At 41.4% G+C, this 17,719-nt stretch overlaps 1 protein-coding gene across 2 annotated transcripts; it reads right to left on the bottom strand.

Annotated features, from left to right (window-relative positions):
- Positions 1 to 2,413: 2,413 nt before the first annotated feature.
- Positions 2,414 to 15,767, bottom strand: LOC115013598 (somatomedin-B and thrombospondin type-1 domain-containing protein). Of its 2 annotated transcripts, none has more exons than XM_029440020.1 (5): positions 15,291 to 15,767; positions 6,954 to 7,139; positions 6,428 to 6,518; positions 3,881 to 4,039; positions 2,414 to 3,741 (listed from the first exon to the last, which is right to left on the bottom strand). In XM_029440020.1, exons 1-5 carry the CDS (start codon positions 15,538 to 15,540, stop codon positions 3,636 to 3,638), a joined length of 792 nt encoding a protein of 263 aa, XP_029295880.1. In that variant the 5' UTR covers positions 15,541 to 15,767; the 3' UTR covers positions 2,414 to 3,635. The 2 variants fall into 2 exon arrangements, with proteins under 2 accessions (XP_029295880.1, XP_029295881.1); XM_029440021.1 differs by having other exon boundaries at positions 6,954 to 7,136.
- Between the last annotated feature and the right edge of the window lie 1,952 nt (positions 15,768 to 17,719).

The raw sequence follows: 17,719 nt of genomic DNA, 5'->3' as shown, positions 1-17,719 counted from the left end.
CATATTTTACTGCAAACACTATATACAAAAATCCTTGAAATATCCTTTCTTGTTCTCAAAACAAGACATTGATGATTTTTATTTGATCGTTATTCGTTATAGGACGTGTGTGTTTACTATACTGACTCTGTTGTGCACCAGCTGTGTGTAGCTCAGGTCCTGTCAGGTGTCTATTCATTATCATTCCTCTGTGCTGGACCAGCTGCTCCTACAGTGGCAACAAGCCTTCATTAGGATGACTTGCTAATTACAGTACGCACTTCCCCAAAACCCATACACACACAACACTGGGGCAGCACAGAGGGAGAAATGAGGGTACCAACTACCCAGGGCCCCATGCTGAAGGAGGCCCCTGCATTGTCTGAACTAGAAGGTTCTACTTTCCTTTTTTTTTTGCGAGATCTCAAGCATGTATTTCATATTTTATTTATTTTACTTCTGGCAAGTTCGGGTGAATGCTGCAGAACCACCAACCAAATGCTCTCAAGATATAAGCAGCTACACACACAAACAGACGAGTAACAAGGTAGACAAGGTACCAGGTAATGGCAGCATCATTTAATCATTAGGATAGGATGGGAAGACTTCAACGATGTTTCAGTAGACAAAGCAATGCAGTCATACAGATAACTGTATAACATGCTTGTATAACCATTTAGTTTTGGTCAAGGAAAGATGCACCTAGTTAGAGGGAATGTTTTTGTAGCTGCAGGATAGAACGGTCTCAAGATCAGTGTTCAGTGACAGCCCTTGTTTCAGGAAGTTTGACTTGCTTTTGTGACTCAACCATAATCATGTAAAATCAATGGGATTATATGAGATGCACAAACTGGGGCTCCAGATAGATATACTGCTGACGCAACCTCAGGTGGAGGTGATACCGCACAGTCAACGACACCACCGATAAACGGAAGTCACCCCTGGATTCTTTCCCTTAACGCCATCCGTGGGGGCCGGGAGGGCTTTGAACAGCTGTCTTGTCAAAAGCAAACAGTGGCCGTGCTGTGACAAAGGCCGCCGGTGCTGGAATGCCCCCCTTTTCAGCGGGCGTAATCCCAGAGCACACTGCTGTCGGAGCCCATCAGGCACTGGGCCAGAGATGGGCCTTCCTGCCCTTTGGAAAGCGGGTTAACAGCAGAGGCAGGGCAGCCAGGGGGGTAAAGCCTGCTTCAGAGGGGATGGACTGTCAGGCTGACAGCACTCTATTGCCACTGTTGTAGTAAGAGAAAATAAAGAGTTGTGCTGACGGAGGGGAGTTTGGTATGGATCTGGGGAGAGAGGAGGAGGGAGGGAGGAGTGCAGAGAAAGGGGGGAGGGTGGCTGGAGAGATTAATCTAGGAGGTAAAGTTCAAGTGCCTCTGAGATGGCACACATGAAAGTAGCCAGGACTATGAATCTTTCTCAAAGGACTAATGTGGGAAGTGTTGATTTGTTAGATCTTGGGTCGTGTCTTTCTATACTCATTTTCCTTCAGACAAAACTGCACTGCATTTGTAAAGAGAATGGAAGAACTTTAATATTGTCTCAACTTAAAGCCTAAATAGGTGGCACAGGTAGTGTTTACTTCCTCAAATCCATCCTACATCCTGCTCTTATACCTCACCTTTTCTCTGCTGAGTCTCATTGCCTTCCTGTTTCCATACCTGCTTGTGATACTGTTCAGTGAATAGTCTGACGAGTAATCAATACAATGGATGCATTAGTGGGGTTTTGCAATATAATATGAAAAAGGCCCCCAAAAATTACTTTATAATTGGTATTTGCGTGACATGTGGTTGGCAAATGTTTAAACTGTCAGCACGGGCAAGCAGCAGTGGCTTTGTAAACAAGTTTCAGGGTTAAAGTCAAGGTTAAGCTACATCCCCTCCTCCATGTCCATTTAATAACCCATATATCACATAAAGGAGGCAAACTGGCTTTCAAATTGGGCATCTTGGTATTCTCTGTCCAGAGCTCCTGTGAAAACAAAAAATGTGGGTAACAGATGTATTTCCAGATGATGTAAGTGTTTCAGTGTTTAGCCTGTCCACACATCATCTCTGGAAGTTACATCACATAAAGAAAAACAAAATTGTAGGAGAATATGCCGCAAAAACATGATTATACACATTAGTTGTCATTTTGCTTGTCGTCATCCAGTTTGCACCAAAGCGAAAATGCCAAGAATTCAACAAAAATATGTTGATGGGTACATGTTTGTATTAAGTTACGTATGCTCAACGCCGCTCTTCTTTTAACTGTGAAGTGCTGCATGTAAACACTGGTCAAACTGAGGGATATACTTAGCGGGGATGGGCTCATAGTAGTAATTGCAGAGGAGAGAGGTCAGAAATGCTAATGATGGTCTGTGTAACATCTGAATGCAATGGTGCAATGAAATACCAACATTAGAACATTGACAGAGGGGGAGAAATGACAGTATAGTTGTTTTTATTTTAACTAATGGACAGTGTACAGAGTATGTTGTGCTGCACTAATGACATTATCACTTGTTTTATAATAAATAAACACACAAACACAGACACAGACGTGGGAGAAAGAGAGAAAGTCCCTTTACTGCGACTAAACTTGTCCTCTTCTTAAAGCAGAAGTACGAGAGATGCGGGAAGGCGTACTGAGCCGTTTGACTGACTCCTGTTTTTAAGAAAGTCAGTAGAGGGCAGAGAAGAAAAAGAAGTGCAGATCAAGGAGCTGTGGGGAGCGCTGGGAGGAGACTCTGTAATGAATACAATGGGAGTAACATGGCTGCGATAGTTATATAATGAAGCATTTCTTTTCAGTCTTGGACACAGAGGACAGAGAGAACCACAGTGAAATTCTCTTAAATGGCTCTTTTTCCTCTCCAACAATATTCGGTCTAAACAGATGGGACTGGTTTCACCTTTGAGTCACTTTAAAACTACTAAAACCATCCGTCGCTGACCATCAGAGGAGGCAGACATGAAAGAGGAAGCTTGATGGGAGACAAAGACACAAATCTCAGCACCTGAGAATCAATACCTGATATTCAACTTGACTTGCTGGTATAAATGTTTTTGTTGAAAAGAAATTATAACAGGGACAAAACTGTAAAACAAAGATATATTGACTTAAGGATTCTAGCAATGATACAATTTGGATGAAGCAGTTTTAAGCGTCTCCAGCCTGCAGGTGGTTTAGGGACCCTGGCTGGGGCTTAAACTGAGTGCAGCAACTGCTGTTTGGTGTTTTAACTGTTTGATACAAATAAGTGTAGATATATAGACACATATACATAACACATAAACAATCAAAAGTAGAAAATGTATAAAGCAAAATAATATATTTATATATTTATACATTATGCATTAACAAATGCACTTGCATTGATGGAGGTAGATAGCAAAGATTCAGAGGTAAAAAGGCATATAGATGTTGCTGGAGAACAAGTATATAACGTGGCTGTAAAATCTGAAGTTAAATGCAAGAATATCTGTGTGCTTAGCAATAGTGTATACAGTACAGAGTATGAGGTGAAAGGAAAAAGTGGCAGGATGCTGCTGATCTCCTTGAGTTACCCATCCAGTAATCTGGATCGGAGGGGTCTGGCTTGGCAGGCAAGGTTGCTGAGGGAAATCGGGTCCCTGCGTATGGATGTCTGGGGTTTGCATGTCGGCTCACACAAAGAGCACAGAGTAGGGAGGACACCGGCAACCCTCAGAGGACAACTCCCGCACCCAGGAACCATGACAGCCTGGGACTGAAGCTGCTGCCCAGAACGTTCTAGGAAGAAAAGGACCGTATCAGGTCGAGGTGAAAATTGAAGCAGATGTTGCTTTCAGCCCATTCTACACATAATGGCTTTAATGTTGGCAGAGCATGTCTTTAATGTCTTTCATTTTCTTTTGGTTGTTTGGTTTACCTGGTACTCTCTAGGCCGTCGCCTCCACAGCGGTTTGACTTCGACATGGCGTCACTCTGACACTCTGCACAGATCAGCCTCTCTCTCATCAGCTGAGAACTCCACAGTTTGAGTTTACACGCTGCACTGGCTTGTTTCACCCGCAGGTACACACAGTAACTGCAAGCACAGAGTAAATAAAGGGAGCAAAAGGATAAAATGTCAAAAATAATTGACCCGATTTCATTTACATTTGATTCTTATATCTGGCAAAAATACAGGAGTCAAAAGGTCAAATCACACATTTCTGGGCTCAGAAACTGAAAGACATCATCCTGTGAGAACTAAGCAGGCTGTGGCTAACAGAACTCTGCAGCCAAGAGCAATGAGTAATGTGTTTTTTGTTAAATTGAGCTTCAGACTGTTATGATTCACTCACACATGTCACTACAACAACAACCACAAAACAGGAAAATGGAAAACGTCCAGATAAAGAGACGGAGACACAAGCTAGATTCAAACACTTTTTAAAAAAAAGAAAGGAATCTCTCTTCTTCCCCTTGAAGTAATTCAAGAGTAAAAAGCGATCCAACGTGGTTTGATTGCTGGAAGCCAAGTGATGATCCAGCCAAGCAAGCTGTGCATGATCACAACTAAAGCCAGACAAAAGACAAATCAAACTTCCCGATAAGAGATTTATTCCATTTGAAGGTGATCCAGCAGTGTCACGGTCACCTGCAGTATCCTAATATCAACACAGCTCAGTCTGCACTGGAAATCATAATAAAGTCTTGTTTTTCTGCTCACTGTGTTCTCTGGTAGACACTTTGAACTTCTGCACTATTTATTTTGTCTCTGTTTCAGTCAACTGTGACAAAACACCATCCTTGGGGGGGTGGTTTGTCAAAGAAAACATAAAGCTGCAGTTTTTTCTCAGACTGATTCTTACAGACTTTGTCCAACTGCAACATTAGAAAATACCTTCTTTTTTTTAAGCTTATGCTATATTATTATTATTATTATTATTATTATTATTATTATTATTATTATTATTATTATTATTATTATTATTATTAATCAGCTCTGATTTGTAGTGTTCATGCTGAAAAGGAATACATACGTAAGGTACAGAGAGTAGAGAAAAATGAAGAAGAACATTGAAATACACTTATTCTTGATGGATTACATCAGAAATGTTCAGTAGCATATACTTTTGGGATTATTTAGAAGTTACGCTGAAATTAAAAATACAATGAGGTTCTAACACATTCAGTATATGTGCACATACAATTGCTGAAGGGGGGTTTCTTCACTTTTTGACCTTTCTTATTAAGGCTTAAACTTGTTCATGCTGCAGAATCTAACTTCAAATAATGCAAATCTCTTATACCACAATCTCTTATACTGGCCTAAAAAACACACACAATACCTTTAATACGTTTAATACACAGGTTTATGTTAAGGTTTCAGTTTAAAGTAAGAGCCTCCTAGCAATTTTTATCCTCAAAATCATCATGAAATATTACTCATTCAACTAATTTCATAGCTATAACTAGAGATCCAAAGATAACTACCGATCATCATTTCATGTCATTTTAACCCCTCGTTTCCTGGGTCAATTTCCATGACAACACCACCAGGGACCTATTAGGGCACCAGATGTCTGTGTGAAATCACCCTAACTCTGTGTCATCCATGCTGAATAGCTCACATTTGTGAGTAATGCTCTTCCAATCCCCTGATGCTTTGTATTTCAGTCAAAACAAAGGTATCCAATGTCCATTTCAATCAGTGTGAAAGGATGTGGGCTGTCAGGAAACCAGCAGTGATTTTATTCCCTGGTTTCTGATGTTTTTCAGCTCTGACAACATCTGCAATCAGCTCAGATCAAAGATGACATCTATCTATGCAGGGAGGGATTGCCTCTTACATGGATTATGGCTGCCTTATCAGAAAAGGTCAGCTCATGATGCAAATATTCATTGACGCGTTCGTGTTACTCAGTCAAAGCAATTTCAAGGCTCTGTGTGCTATGGCAACCTTGGACGCGGTCTGTATTCTCTAATCTTTTGGAGCACAAAGTTCATCTTTGAAACTATGTCAAAACTGAGAAAAAACTGATATGAACCTGAAAAGAAAATCCAGCTGCATCAGAGAAGTAGAAAGGCAGCCTTGAGGCTTGGAGCTCAAACAAAAGAGGTTAATGCCGAAACTGTTTTCTGATATAAAATGATTGATGGCACATCGACAAAGCAAGTTGTTGCTTATAATTATAGTCATGAGTAAGAGTGGTGCTTTTAAGATATGCTTTTGAAATATTGAGCTGGTAAATTCCACGAAAATGCCTAGATAGCGTCTTTGAAATGGCACTCTTCAATTGCTATAAAAGCTCAATCTCTGTACAGGACTCGTGATAATCCAATGCTCCACACATTTCAGCTGTAAGTACCCCCTCTCTGAATCGATTGCACATGAAAGCCTTCACTACAGACGAAAACAACGCAGGCTGGCTGGGTCAGTCGTGAGCGGTCTGTGTGTTTGTTTGCAGTCTGATAATAGAGTCCTTACCTGGCCTTCTCCTCCTTCATCAGCATGTGTGGTCGCCTCCAAGGGTCCTTGAAGTTCCTCTTGAAAGAATCAGGCAGGATCTTTGCCACCTCTGCAGGTCGGGTGTGGGGATAAAAAGGAGGACATGAAGGCAACACAGATAAGCTCTTGTTTCCACTGAAGAGCATTTTCTTTTAATTACAGAAAGGTTAGTTGAAGTATAAACACATCCCACATTTCATCTATAAGAGCTCATACCATGACTCAAAATAACTATATCAAATCATTTAAAGTTGCGTTTTTAACTTGGAAATCTACTTGGTTAGAAAAGTGTTTATCTGTGTTCTGGTGTTTCAACAGTCTCTGACACATTTGAAATAGTGCAGCTGGAGATAAGGCTTGTTATTTACAGGTAAAGTGTTACCATGAGGAACCCAAGAGAAGACTGAAACACCAGATTAATATGTAACAGAGTTCAGAGCAGGAGTGTGTGCTTCGTGCAGACACACACGCAGGTGGGGGCACATACACAAGCCCACGTGCTCACCTTTCGCAGTGCTGCATACGGCGTTGTTTCCAAAGCATCCTCGTCGCTGTTTGAGGTCAGGACAGGGCGTGCCTCCGTTTCTTGGGGGAACAGACACGAGGCGACTCCTCTCTGTGCTGCCAACTCCACACTGAGATGTGCATGATGACCAGGGACCCCAAGATCCCACCACACAGTCAATGGCTGCTAGGGAAGCAGGGACAGAGACAGAGAGATCAGCTGAGCTAAGTCCAAAGACTTGGAAATTAGTCGCAAAATATGAATAAGTAATGCAAAAAAGAAGCATCTGGAGCCTCTTGTGGTTTTAGGTTGCATACAGAAGTACATTTTGAGAAGGCGAGATGAGTTTCAGTTCGGGGAAATTTAAATGCATCAAAGAAGGGTTGCAATTAACTATTACTTTCTTCATGTATTAATCTGCAGATTGTTTCCTCGACTAATCGTTTTGTCTAGAAAATGTCAGAATATAGTGAAAAAAGTCCACGGTGATCTTTAAATGTCTTGTGTTGTCAGTCCAAAACCCAAAGATAGTAGATAGAACAAAAGGAAATATCAATATTTGAGAGACTACAGCATTTTCTACCATTGCTGCATGAAGAATGACTTTTTCATGATGAATTGACTCCCAAAATATTTGGCCATTATCTTAAGGTTGTTCGATCTAATCGATTAGTCAACTTATCGTTGCAGCTTTACATCTGAGCAGAAGAGAAAGAGAAATATCTTCATGAGACTCAGAAAAGCTCTTTTTCAAGCTGTCAACAAATGGTCCAATTTGGTCTTAACTCCAGATGTAGTTGTAATTTCCCCCTAATCTTTGCTGTCATGCCTAACTGCATGGCTGAAAGTGTGAGTTGCAACACACACCCAGATATAGAGTTGCATAATATTGTACTGGGCATTTACTCAGGTAGGTCACGGTGGGCGACAAACGAGTGAAGGGGTCATTACCATCTACTAATGTCAGAGCAGCCAAACCCCAGACTCAGGAAGTCTGTGACCCGGGTCACATATATGGTGCCATTTAAATAAGGGGCTAATTATGCATCCTGTTCTCTCTGGTTTCCCTCTACCACACACTTAAACACACACACATACACACACACACACACACACACACACACACACACACACACACACACACACACATACAGCACACCACATAAACACAGCAGCAGCAGCAATCAGGCTTCCCGTTCGGTAGGCTGATTTAGCCAATTACATCAGGCTAAGAGGAAGCTGTATTAGTTAGATGGCTGCTCTGATCAAAGCAAAGAGTCTCCAGCAGTAATCAAGCTTTGTTCAACACAGAGATTTAATAGCTGCAGACATTTAACAGCCTTGTTAAAGAGGAAGTTCCCACTCCATAAACACAAAGACAAATAAGCAGAGAGGCAATCAAACACACAAATTGATAAATGCAAAGATGTATGGGTACACTCTTATTAAAAAAAAACAGATGCTGGTGTGTTTCTTAAATTATAGATCATAAGAGTTTAATACAATGAGAGCAGGTGCACACAGCTTGAAGCTCTCAGATGTTCTTGGTGAAATTAAAGGGAGGGAGAGGATAAATATACCATAACTGAATCTAATCCTCGCCATCTAATCTACCTCACTCTGTCTTTATAATACACACTCACACAACCGTACACAATGCTGCAAGTGAATAAGTATGTGTGTGTGAACAGGAGAAAGAGAGAGAGGGAGCTTTCAAGGTGCCGCCTGTTCGGTTCATTCCCATGGTCCTGTTGGGGTTTTGGAGGGGGGGCGGCTGTCTCAGTGACACAGCCGATCCACAAAGCCACTGTGGAATCTCTGCATTCCTGCACATTAGTGCTGCCCACCTGACACTCGCCTTTCCCAGATCATCACACACACACACATCGAAAACAATTTTTGTCAGATAAACCCACCCACTTGGGCTTGTTACAGCCTCAGTCATCACCCTAAAACACACAGACATACAAATTACACTGTGTAGACTTGTACAGTGAACTTTCTTGAAAAAAGGGCGTGATCGAATCAGACACCACATCCATATCAGCTTCCTACTCTTGCCTCCTCCACCTCTTCTTATCCTTACTCTTTAGCCTTTCCTTCCCTCTTCTACATCCTCTGACGTTCGTTTTTATGCTGCTGTTTCTCTTTCTCATAGTGGGAAAAACGCAAGTATTGCAGGACAGTTGAGGCCAAGGGTGTGCTATAAAACCTATAGGGTCAGCGAGTTCCCGCACCCGAGGGGAACAGGGCTATTACCCCTCTGATCGACACCGACACACACACACTATCAGGACTCTGGCCCTGTCTGGAAGTCTCAGCCTGTTGGCCCCAAGCCATCAGAGGTCAGAAGGCAATTACCAAACGGTGGTGGTCCCCCGCTCTGTTTCTGGTACCACCAGTGTGACAGTCCCACCACCCACATGAAAACAGTCTGACACAGCCTGACCCGCAGAGCTTACAGCCACCGTTGTCCCCTGTCCCCATTGTTGACGAGAAAGTCCCCATTTGGAAAGCATGCCACCACCTCTGACCTGTGACCCCAATACAGGAAACAAATGGTATTAGTTGTCAGCAGGTTCAGCTTCTTTTAGTGTTTTTCAAGCACTCCGTTTCAGTTTCCCCTCAAAGAAGACTTCTATAATTAAACAGACAGTGTTTTATGTTTTCACTTAGATCTGTACTTTTCTAATCTTTTGGAGCACGAGATTAATCTTATTGTGACATACTGACACCAGCTAACTTCAAGGCCAAATCAAAGTAGTTTTTGATATTTATTATTTGAATCAAATCACTGTTAATTAAATCTAATCAGTCCTGATTAAGCAGATAGTTGTATAAAGGTTGTGTGGGTCCAGAGCACGAAGCAAGATAAATTGCTTCAAATGATGTCACTTGGCTTCAAATACTTCACATTTGATGGCAAGTTTTTTATTTTAGACATGAAACCTCTATGGTTTACAGTGTGTTTGCTGTATATCCTTTTCAATGCAGTTATAGTTTAAAGAATAGTTGAGAGTATTATGGGTTTGTGTGGAAAGAGTTATTGGCAGTATGACTTTCTTTTCCTGGACAGTTGGCAGAGCTTCAGACAAACGCTATTAAATGAACCAAACCACTAAATGTGTATCTAACATCAGTACTTTTATCACCTCGCTTGTCAGCCAATCTCTAGTCACACTTGGTACAGTGAGATAATGGCCTATTGGCATTCCTTTGCTTTCTATTTCACTCTCCCTGAATTCTGCTTCCATTTTAGGGTTTCACAACAAAAGACTAATCAGACCTGCCCTCCCAATTTGCTTTATCTTCTTCTCCCTTTATCACTTTGTCACACACTATCCCTTGTTCTTTCACCCCATCTGTCTCCTTTTTTTGGTCCTGTTCTTCACTTTCCCACCCCCCTCCCTTCTCCCTCCATCTCCTCTTTGATGGGACCCAGATGTCCAGCTGCTCTAAAGGACCACTGCACCTCAAAACCTCCACAGTCAGCCTCCCTCCCATGTAGAGAGCTGGGCTGTGGTCCCATCAGACAAGACTTATAATGTCCGGAAACACAAGGGACAAGCCTGTTAAAATGGGTGAAGGACACGAGACTGAGCCCTAATAACAGGTTACATAAATGTTTCCTGTAGACACCTTGACAAGAGGAGCCAAGCAAAGCAACTAATTAAAAGGATTTATTACAAACACAGCTGAGACAGATTTTCTGTTAAAATTGCAGGACCTAAGAAGTGTTTGCATTGAATGGCCTCCCAACCCTTTAATATAGCTAACAACAAGAAAACATCAAGACAAACAAGGAAGAAAAACATTCAATGAAACCAAAAATGTGCTCTTGTCAGTAGAAGGATCACATGTTTACTCTCAAAGACTTTACTTCACAGTTGTGGCAACATGTGAAGAATTAAAGAGACAGAAGTGGGTACTCTGATGTGGAAGCTTGCACATCTATACTGCCTAAGATTGGAGATCAAAACAACTAGCTTTTAGCTAGATAAGATATAACAAGTAGCCTATAAGAGTCTATCAGCCATGCTAACGGCTCTTTGAGGCTAAATGCTAATGCTGAACCATGTTCAATTTTTTAGTTTAGTGTCTAAGCATGCTAATATTTGCTAATCAGAATTGAAAATACAGCTGAGACTGACCTGTTGGAGCTGGAGGGGAAATGATGAGATCACAAGGTATTCATGCTAAGAGGGACATGAATATGTGTACCAAATGTCATGTTAATTCATAGTTGTTGACAACTTTCACTCTAACCACAACTGTCAACCTCATGGCGGCACTAGAGGGAAAGTCAGGAGATCCCAAAAATCAGTAGGATTCATCCTCTGGGGAACACAAATGTCATGTGGTGGACCGATTGACAGACATTGTCATCCACAGAACCATGCCGATAGCATGTCTAAAAATTTATTTGTATGTAAATGAACCATTAGTTCTTAAAGGGTTGGTTCATCCAAATAATTTTCTTTTTCTTATTGGATTATGACCTTCAAATGTCTGTGTGTCTGTTCCTATAAGAACTGTTGTCACCCTTCATGTTGAAACTGGAACACAATATTTGTGTTTTCCGGTCATGAATACGCCAGATGAAGAGCATCAAATTAACAACCAGGAGCATCTATCGCGATGCGTGCAGAAATGGAGAAACTGGGCGGTACGCTGTTTGTCCTAAAAACTACAACAGCTGGCTTGTTTCTGCTAAACAGGGTAACAGCATTCACTACTCATAGAGGTTAAGGAAAGAACGTGGAGGCAGCAAGGAAGAAAAAGAGGGAGGGAAGAAGAAAACATCATGGCATGACAGCATACCGTTCCCTGAAGGAGAGACAGATGAATGATGAGCAACCCTCTGGTGTATCTAAGGCAGAGGCTACAATATGTCTTCCTGCTGAAGTGAGAACTACCAGACACCACAGAAGGAGAGGAGAGGAGCTGCCCCTTCCTTCCTCCTGTGGGCAGGTTTCATCTCTAGAGTCTATGAGGAGGAATGAGCAATTAGAGTAGGGCTGACATGGAAATAACCAAAAGATACTCCTGCAACGAGAGGCAACTCCTCCCATGGTTTTAGAATCCAATTTTATATCATTAAATTTAAGTTGCTTCCTCCTGTTATGCTTTATATGGCAATATCATAGATTTCCATAAACAAGCCTTAGTTCCCTGTAGTAATCACATAGCAAAGTGAAGAAAGCTAAAGTATATCCAGAAGAAAGTGTCTCATATATCTTACTGCAGAGGCAACGATTCAGGCTGTATTGAACTCTTATTTACTGAATCCTCCGTCAGGGCAGAAGTATGCATCTTCTCTGCGTTTGAGATGTTTCTATTTCAAGAATGACAAAAGTGCAAAAACAGCTAGCTTTACCAAGTCAGCCAAAAGTATTTCTGAGCTTAGTGCTGAGATATATACTTTTGATATATTAACAACGTGCTGTGTATCACATCCTCAACTTGTGGATCTAAAACTCAGCATGACTTCACAACTCCATAAGTCATTCCTAAATTAAAATGTATCCAGGGACCCGATGTTGGTGTGTTGTTGCTGTCCCCAGTTGTAACCAGTTTCTGATAAAAACCCCTAAGAACGTCCCGGTAACTGTCCTGTTCTGACAGTCTAGTGCAGAAACACCTTGTACTTGCCAGACAACAGTGAGTGAATCAAATTGAGCCGAAAAATGCAAGACCCATCACTTTAAGTTGTTTTAATGTAAGTGTTGTAGGGAGGGTTTTGTTTTTCCTTAAAACATTCCACTTGTTTTAAACGAATACCTCACAGTTCACGGGAACGTTCTCCACACTGTTTACAATCAACACATAGTTCCTGCCAAATACTTAATTTGAACGACATCTCTGGAGTGAACCTTATCAACTCTAAAGAGATTTAAGTGTTTGTGTCCAAGTGGTGCAAGCGGTTTGACAGTTTTTTCTGTCTCTCCTCTGATGTCACCCACTCCAAGCTCTTTGCTCGGCTACAGCTGACACGACTAAATTATAGACTGTGACAGACAGTACACAGACAGACTCCTTGATGCATTGCAGAGCTGCAGGATCAGGATCAGATAAAGTCTGAGTGTAATGTGGGTGAGGGCGCTTTGATGGAAGTGAGCCAAGCCACATGATGCATGTTGTGTTTATACTAGTGAGATGCTCAGGTTGCAGAGAGAGGAAGTCAAGGTGATGTTCACGGCATCATTCAGTGCTCACTGATCCATGCAGCATTTATAGGTCATGGCCAAGTTGACATAATCTTCATGTTTAGATTCAAACAATGAAGAATGTAAAACCATTAAAAGCACACACATCTAAAAGTGTTTTGTTGTTGACAACTTACAGCTGTAAGAATAAATCTTTACAATTTGTAGATGATTTGTAGATTTACAGATGTTCTGTACAGTTACCACATTCATCTGGGAAACATCGTACAACCTGTAACACCTGCATCGCATTGCTGTGTGACCTTTTGTTTTACCGTGTCACATAAGGATTGACCTGTCAGAGCGAGGTCCACGTTGATTAAAAAATCCTTGTCTGACACGAGAGTGAACCGATGCACATGGCGGCCGTTAGCTGACCTCTGAGGGACCAGCTGCTGTTAAACAGTCCAGTGATGACTCAACACTGACCCGAGGTGCTTTTCTGTGCTTGTTCTGTTCAGCTTCAGCTTGGCAGACACATGGGATGGATCAAGTGATGCCTGGACTCCACTCAGCTGGCTGCTGGATGGTAAATACTGTCTCTACAAGCCACTTTGACTGATTAGTCAATGAAAAACACAAATAATAATCTGAGCCTGCAATATTTCTTCTTATGTGTAGTCAGTTGTAGTTGCTTGTAGCCACGCCTCTGCTGTTAGCAACATTGCAGAGTGTATTCATTGATACTGAAAAAGCTTCACTGCAAGAAAAATCTGTTTCCGACATTTAAAGTGCTTTACTGTTTTTATTTATTTATGTTTTAGCCCATTTATCGGCTTAGAAGTTACATTTAATTTGACATTACAGCCAACATGTCCATTTAATTAATTATGCAGTCGAAATTGTAGAATGATAAGAACATTTTGCAGTATGTGACCACATGACAATAAAACCACTCTAACCAAATGCACACATGTTGCTGACACTCAAGCAACTTAAATTAATTTGACTTATATAGGCCACAATCACAAATGTATATAAAAGGGCTTTACAATCAGTACAACATACATATGGAACTTTACCTTTAATGGTCCCAATATTTTTTATTATTTCATTTTAATTACACATCTCTTTTATGGACACGGACCGCAAGAAAATAATAATAAAATGTATGTCTCTTTGAAAATAACTTCAGTAGCATACTATGCTGTGGTGAAACAGTGTTTCACAGGTGGTTCTGCTATCTTTGCAGTAAACAGTGGGGTCTAATAAATGGTATTACAGCTTCCATCACAGTACTTTTGTACACACTTTTAAGTGATTGACTCAAGTCTGGACGAGGCAGCTGGGTTACATCACAGCACAGCACAGATAAAACTCCAAAACAAAGGTTTGCTATGTATACACTGAATGTGCCTAAATAGAGGGATCTCAGCAGAATTTTAAGTGCTCTTTGACTTGGAGGCCTGACCCTGCAAGTGCTTGTTAGTGAGCACTTAAGACGTGGGTCACACTCTTGATACGCATATAGTCGCTCCTTGTAAACTTGACAGTTTCAACATACAGTAAGATCTGCCTCAGCTACATGTTGGATTGTTTCCTCTCTTTCACATCTCAGATGTTCTACTGTAATCCTGACCATCTTTGGTGTCTGTTCCCTCATTTGTCCATATATAGCAGCAGCCAGGATGATGAGGGAAGAGGTTACCCACACTGACATTTTAAGGATTATGTGAACAATTAGTGCAGTTTATTCTTATTTTGTTGAAGTGGAAATTACCATGATGATTTGTGTCTCACTCCACTTTCCATTCACTTCATGGCCGGGTTTTAGGGCCAAGGGTCAACTATACAAACTTAAAAACACATTCTCACAACCTGCTGTTGAAAAAAATGTCATTAGGACAGGAGATACCCCCCTACAATTGGTCACCAGTGGCTGGTCACTTTGAACAAACAGCCATAATAGGCGAACTAGACAGCTATGTGTAGTATGTCTCACTGTCTCCATGTCACCTCAATGCCAGCCGTCTCTGGCTCAAGCTGGACAACAATGAACAACAGGCGTCACTGCAGGCGTCTGTACAAGTAGGCTATGTGTTTATGTCCCCAAAACTTTGAGCTTTCAAACCTTAAAAGCATCAACAATTTCTGAAGTTATTCGATGAGCAGGATAAAACAAGCAACTCACCAGATATTTGGCACACGCGCTGATAGTCCTCGCAGCAGTCCCCGGTTTTCTGACAGTAGGTATCACAGTAGCATACTGTTTTTCTCTTGCTGTACTCAAAACATTCGTTGTTCCGGCCAGTGCAGCAGTTTGGGCTCTCCCTCTCCCTGCAGCCCGCTTCAGCCCGTGGAACAATTTGCCCGCAAAAAAACGCTAAGTATCCACAGACGACAAACCCAAGACGCGATGAGCTCCATCCATGCGCTCCCATGACGGAAACCTTTCAGGTTCCACACTCACACACAGACTCCGCTGGTGTATGCTTCACTTTGGATGGTGCTTAAAATTGAGCTATGTTATAAAGACACTGGTCGTATTTTCTATATAAAATCCAAATCCAAAGTAAATTCAGCATTGACACCGTGACACGAACAACTGATGTGTAAAAGTGGAGCCTGTGTGGGCACCGGCTCCTCTATCAGTCTGTCGGACACCGCCCCTTACAGCTACTGTTGATTATTAGGAAAGGCGTACAGTACCAGCTTCTCTCTCTCTCTCTCTCTCTCTCTCTCTCTCTCTCTCTCTCTTGATTGTGCAATGTGTAACTCAATAAATGAATGGTATTACAAAGTGTCTTATTATTCTCTCAAAGCATGTCAGACCATCTCTGCTGCTGAGATACAAGCGAGAGGCAAACCCAGAAGACGTTCCTTTTTGGAAAAGGCTGCCAAACCACTCAACATTTGTCCTAATGGAAGTATGTATAATGACTTGCACCGTTGCACCAAAGCTGGAACCAAAAACAATTTTCAAGGAATCCAAAACATTAGTAACACACGAGTGGAAAGATTTCTGTGAGTAGGGCATAAAAACGTTTACATCAGTTTGGCTTCCAATCAGAAAATCCAGTTCAGCACCACGGACAGCGGCGCAGTCACTTTATATCAAAATCAGTAAAGATAAGAGAAGTTTACATAAATGTAGGATTCAGCCAACAGCTGCTGCGGAAAGTGACGAGGTCCCTTTGAGCTGCAGCAACAAAATGATCCACTCATCCCGTAGAACTAAGAGCATCCACCCTTTGGAGAGAAAGACTGGAGAACAATAACATTACTCACCCTTCACTGGTTCTGAGTGAATGGAGGCTCTCGGGGAGAAACTGAGCATTAGGGGGAACTGTAAAAGCGCACCAGGACGAGAAAGACTAGACAATCGCCATTATTGTCAGTTTTAGGGAAATGCTTCAAAATCCCTTACTTCAGTTTAAGCAGCTAAAACACAGGTCAGTGGAAAAATACTAGATTAAAAGTACTGTAAATGTACTGACTTGCCGTTTTGTTGTATAAGGAAATATCAGTACTAAATGTCCATGTTGTGTTTAATATTTCTTCTTTAAACTTCTTTAAACTTTAACATATGAGATCAGTCATTGAACCTGTGAAGTAATTCATAACAACCACCTCATAATGGGGTATAAGCTTTTCCCAAAGTGGAGGTCTAGAGTAAAAATAGTAGAGTATAAAATAAAATATGTTTGGCCTTTTACTTGTAAAATACTGGACATTTTACTTTCTCACGGCTCTAAAAAGTCATGAGCCAAAACAGTTGAGAACTAGATATTGATTATAAGTGTCTCCATCTATAAAACGCAGTGGCAGAAAAGTATGAACTATGTACTTTGTTAATTTCCAACCCTGAGTATTTGAAGTCGACATGTTGGGCAAAAACAAAGTAGTAGAGCTATAAAGCCACTATTCTCAGAAAAACATAGAAACTTAACTTTTCATCTCTGGAGTTCAAAGATGATCTGAGCTGTGCGGCTAATTTCTATAAAGATGATGAGAGATTTTAGGCAATTTTGGCCCAATCCTCTGTACAGCAGTAGAGAGGAGGAGGAGGGAGTGATGATGTTAGGATGAAGGGAGGTTGGTTCTTTCTTCTTTCACCCTTTTCATAAAGCCCTATTGTACCGATATGAAGCGAGAGGAGGCCTCTGTCATCACTCGTGTGTGTGTGTGTGTGTGTGTGTGTGTGTGTGTGTGTGTGTGTGTGTGTGTGTGTGTGGAAGGGAGGGGAGAGAGATTCACACACGTGTGTTTGAGGCTCTGGAAACAGCTCCACCTACTGTTGTCCACATGCACTTTGTTCATGTCTCAAGTTAAGTTCAGAGTTCATGCTGCCATCGCAGGTCCTCTCCTGTTAAACTACAGATATGTATTACCTTGTTACAGACCCCGAATCTGTGCTGCATGCTACACTGAATTGTCCTGCACCTTTTTTTTTAGATTCAGATTACTAATAGAAAATATAATCAACAAATACATTATTAAGTATTTTTAATGATTTAGCTACCCAGCAGTATATAAAATAGTAAACATTAGTCCCACCTTTACCAGCTGCAACGTTACAGTACAGTGAAGAGTACATGAACACACCAATTATTACAATCC

Source organism: Cottoperca gobio, chromosome 9 (genome assembly GCF_900634415.1).
Source record: "Cottoperca gobio chromosome 9, fCotGob3.1, whole genome shotgun sequence".
NCBI lineage: Eukaryota > Metazoa > Chordata > Actinopteri > Perciformes > Bovichtidae > Cottoperca > Cottoperca gobio.
This window is presented reverse-complemented; position numbering and strand designations above follow the sequence as displayed.

Bases quoted from the DNA above. Each gene is read 5' to 3' on its own strand.
- LOC115013598 (XM_029440020.1), bottom strand. From the start codon at position 15,540: ATGGGAGCGCATGGATGGAGCTCATCGCGTCTTGGGTTTGTCGTCTGT. The intron at 4,040-6,427 runs GTAAGGACTCTA...CTGTGCTTGCAG, and splicing joins ATGAAGGAGGAGAAGGCCAG to TTACTGTGTGTACCTGCGGG. The intron at 3,742-3,880 runs GTAAACCAAACA...TTTTCTTCCTAG, and splicing joins GACGGCCTAGAGAGTACCAG to AACGTTCTGGGCAGCAGCTT.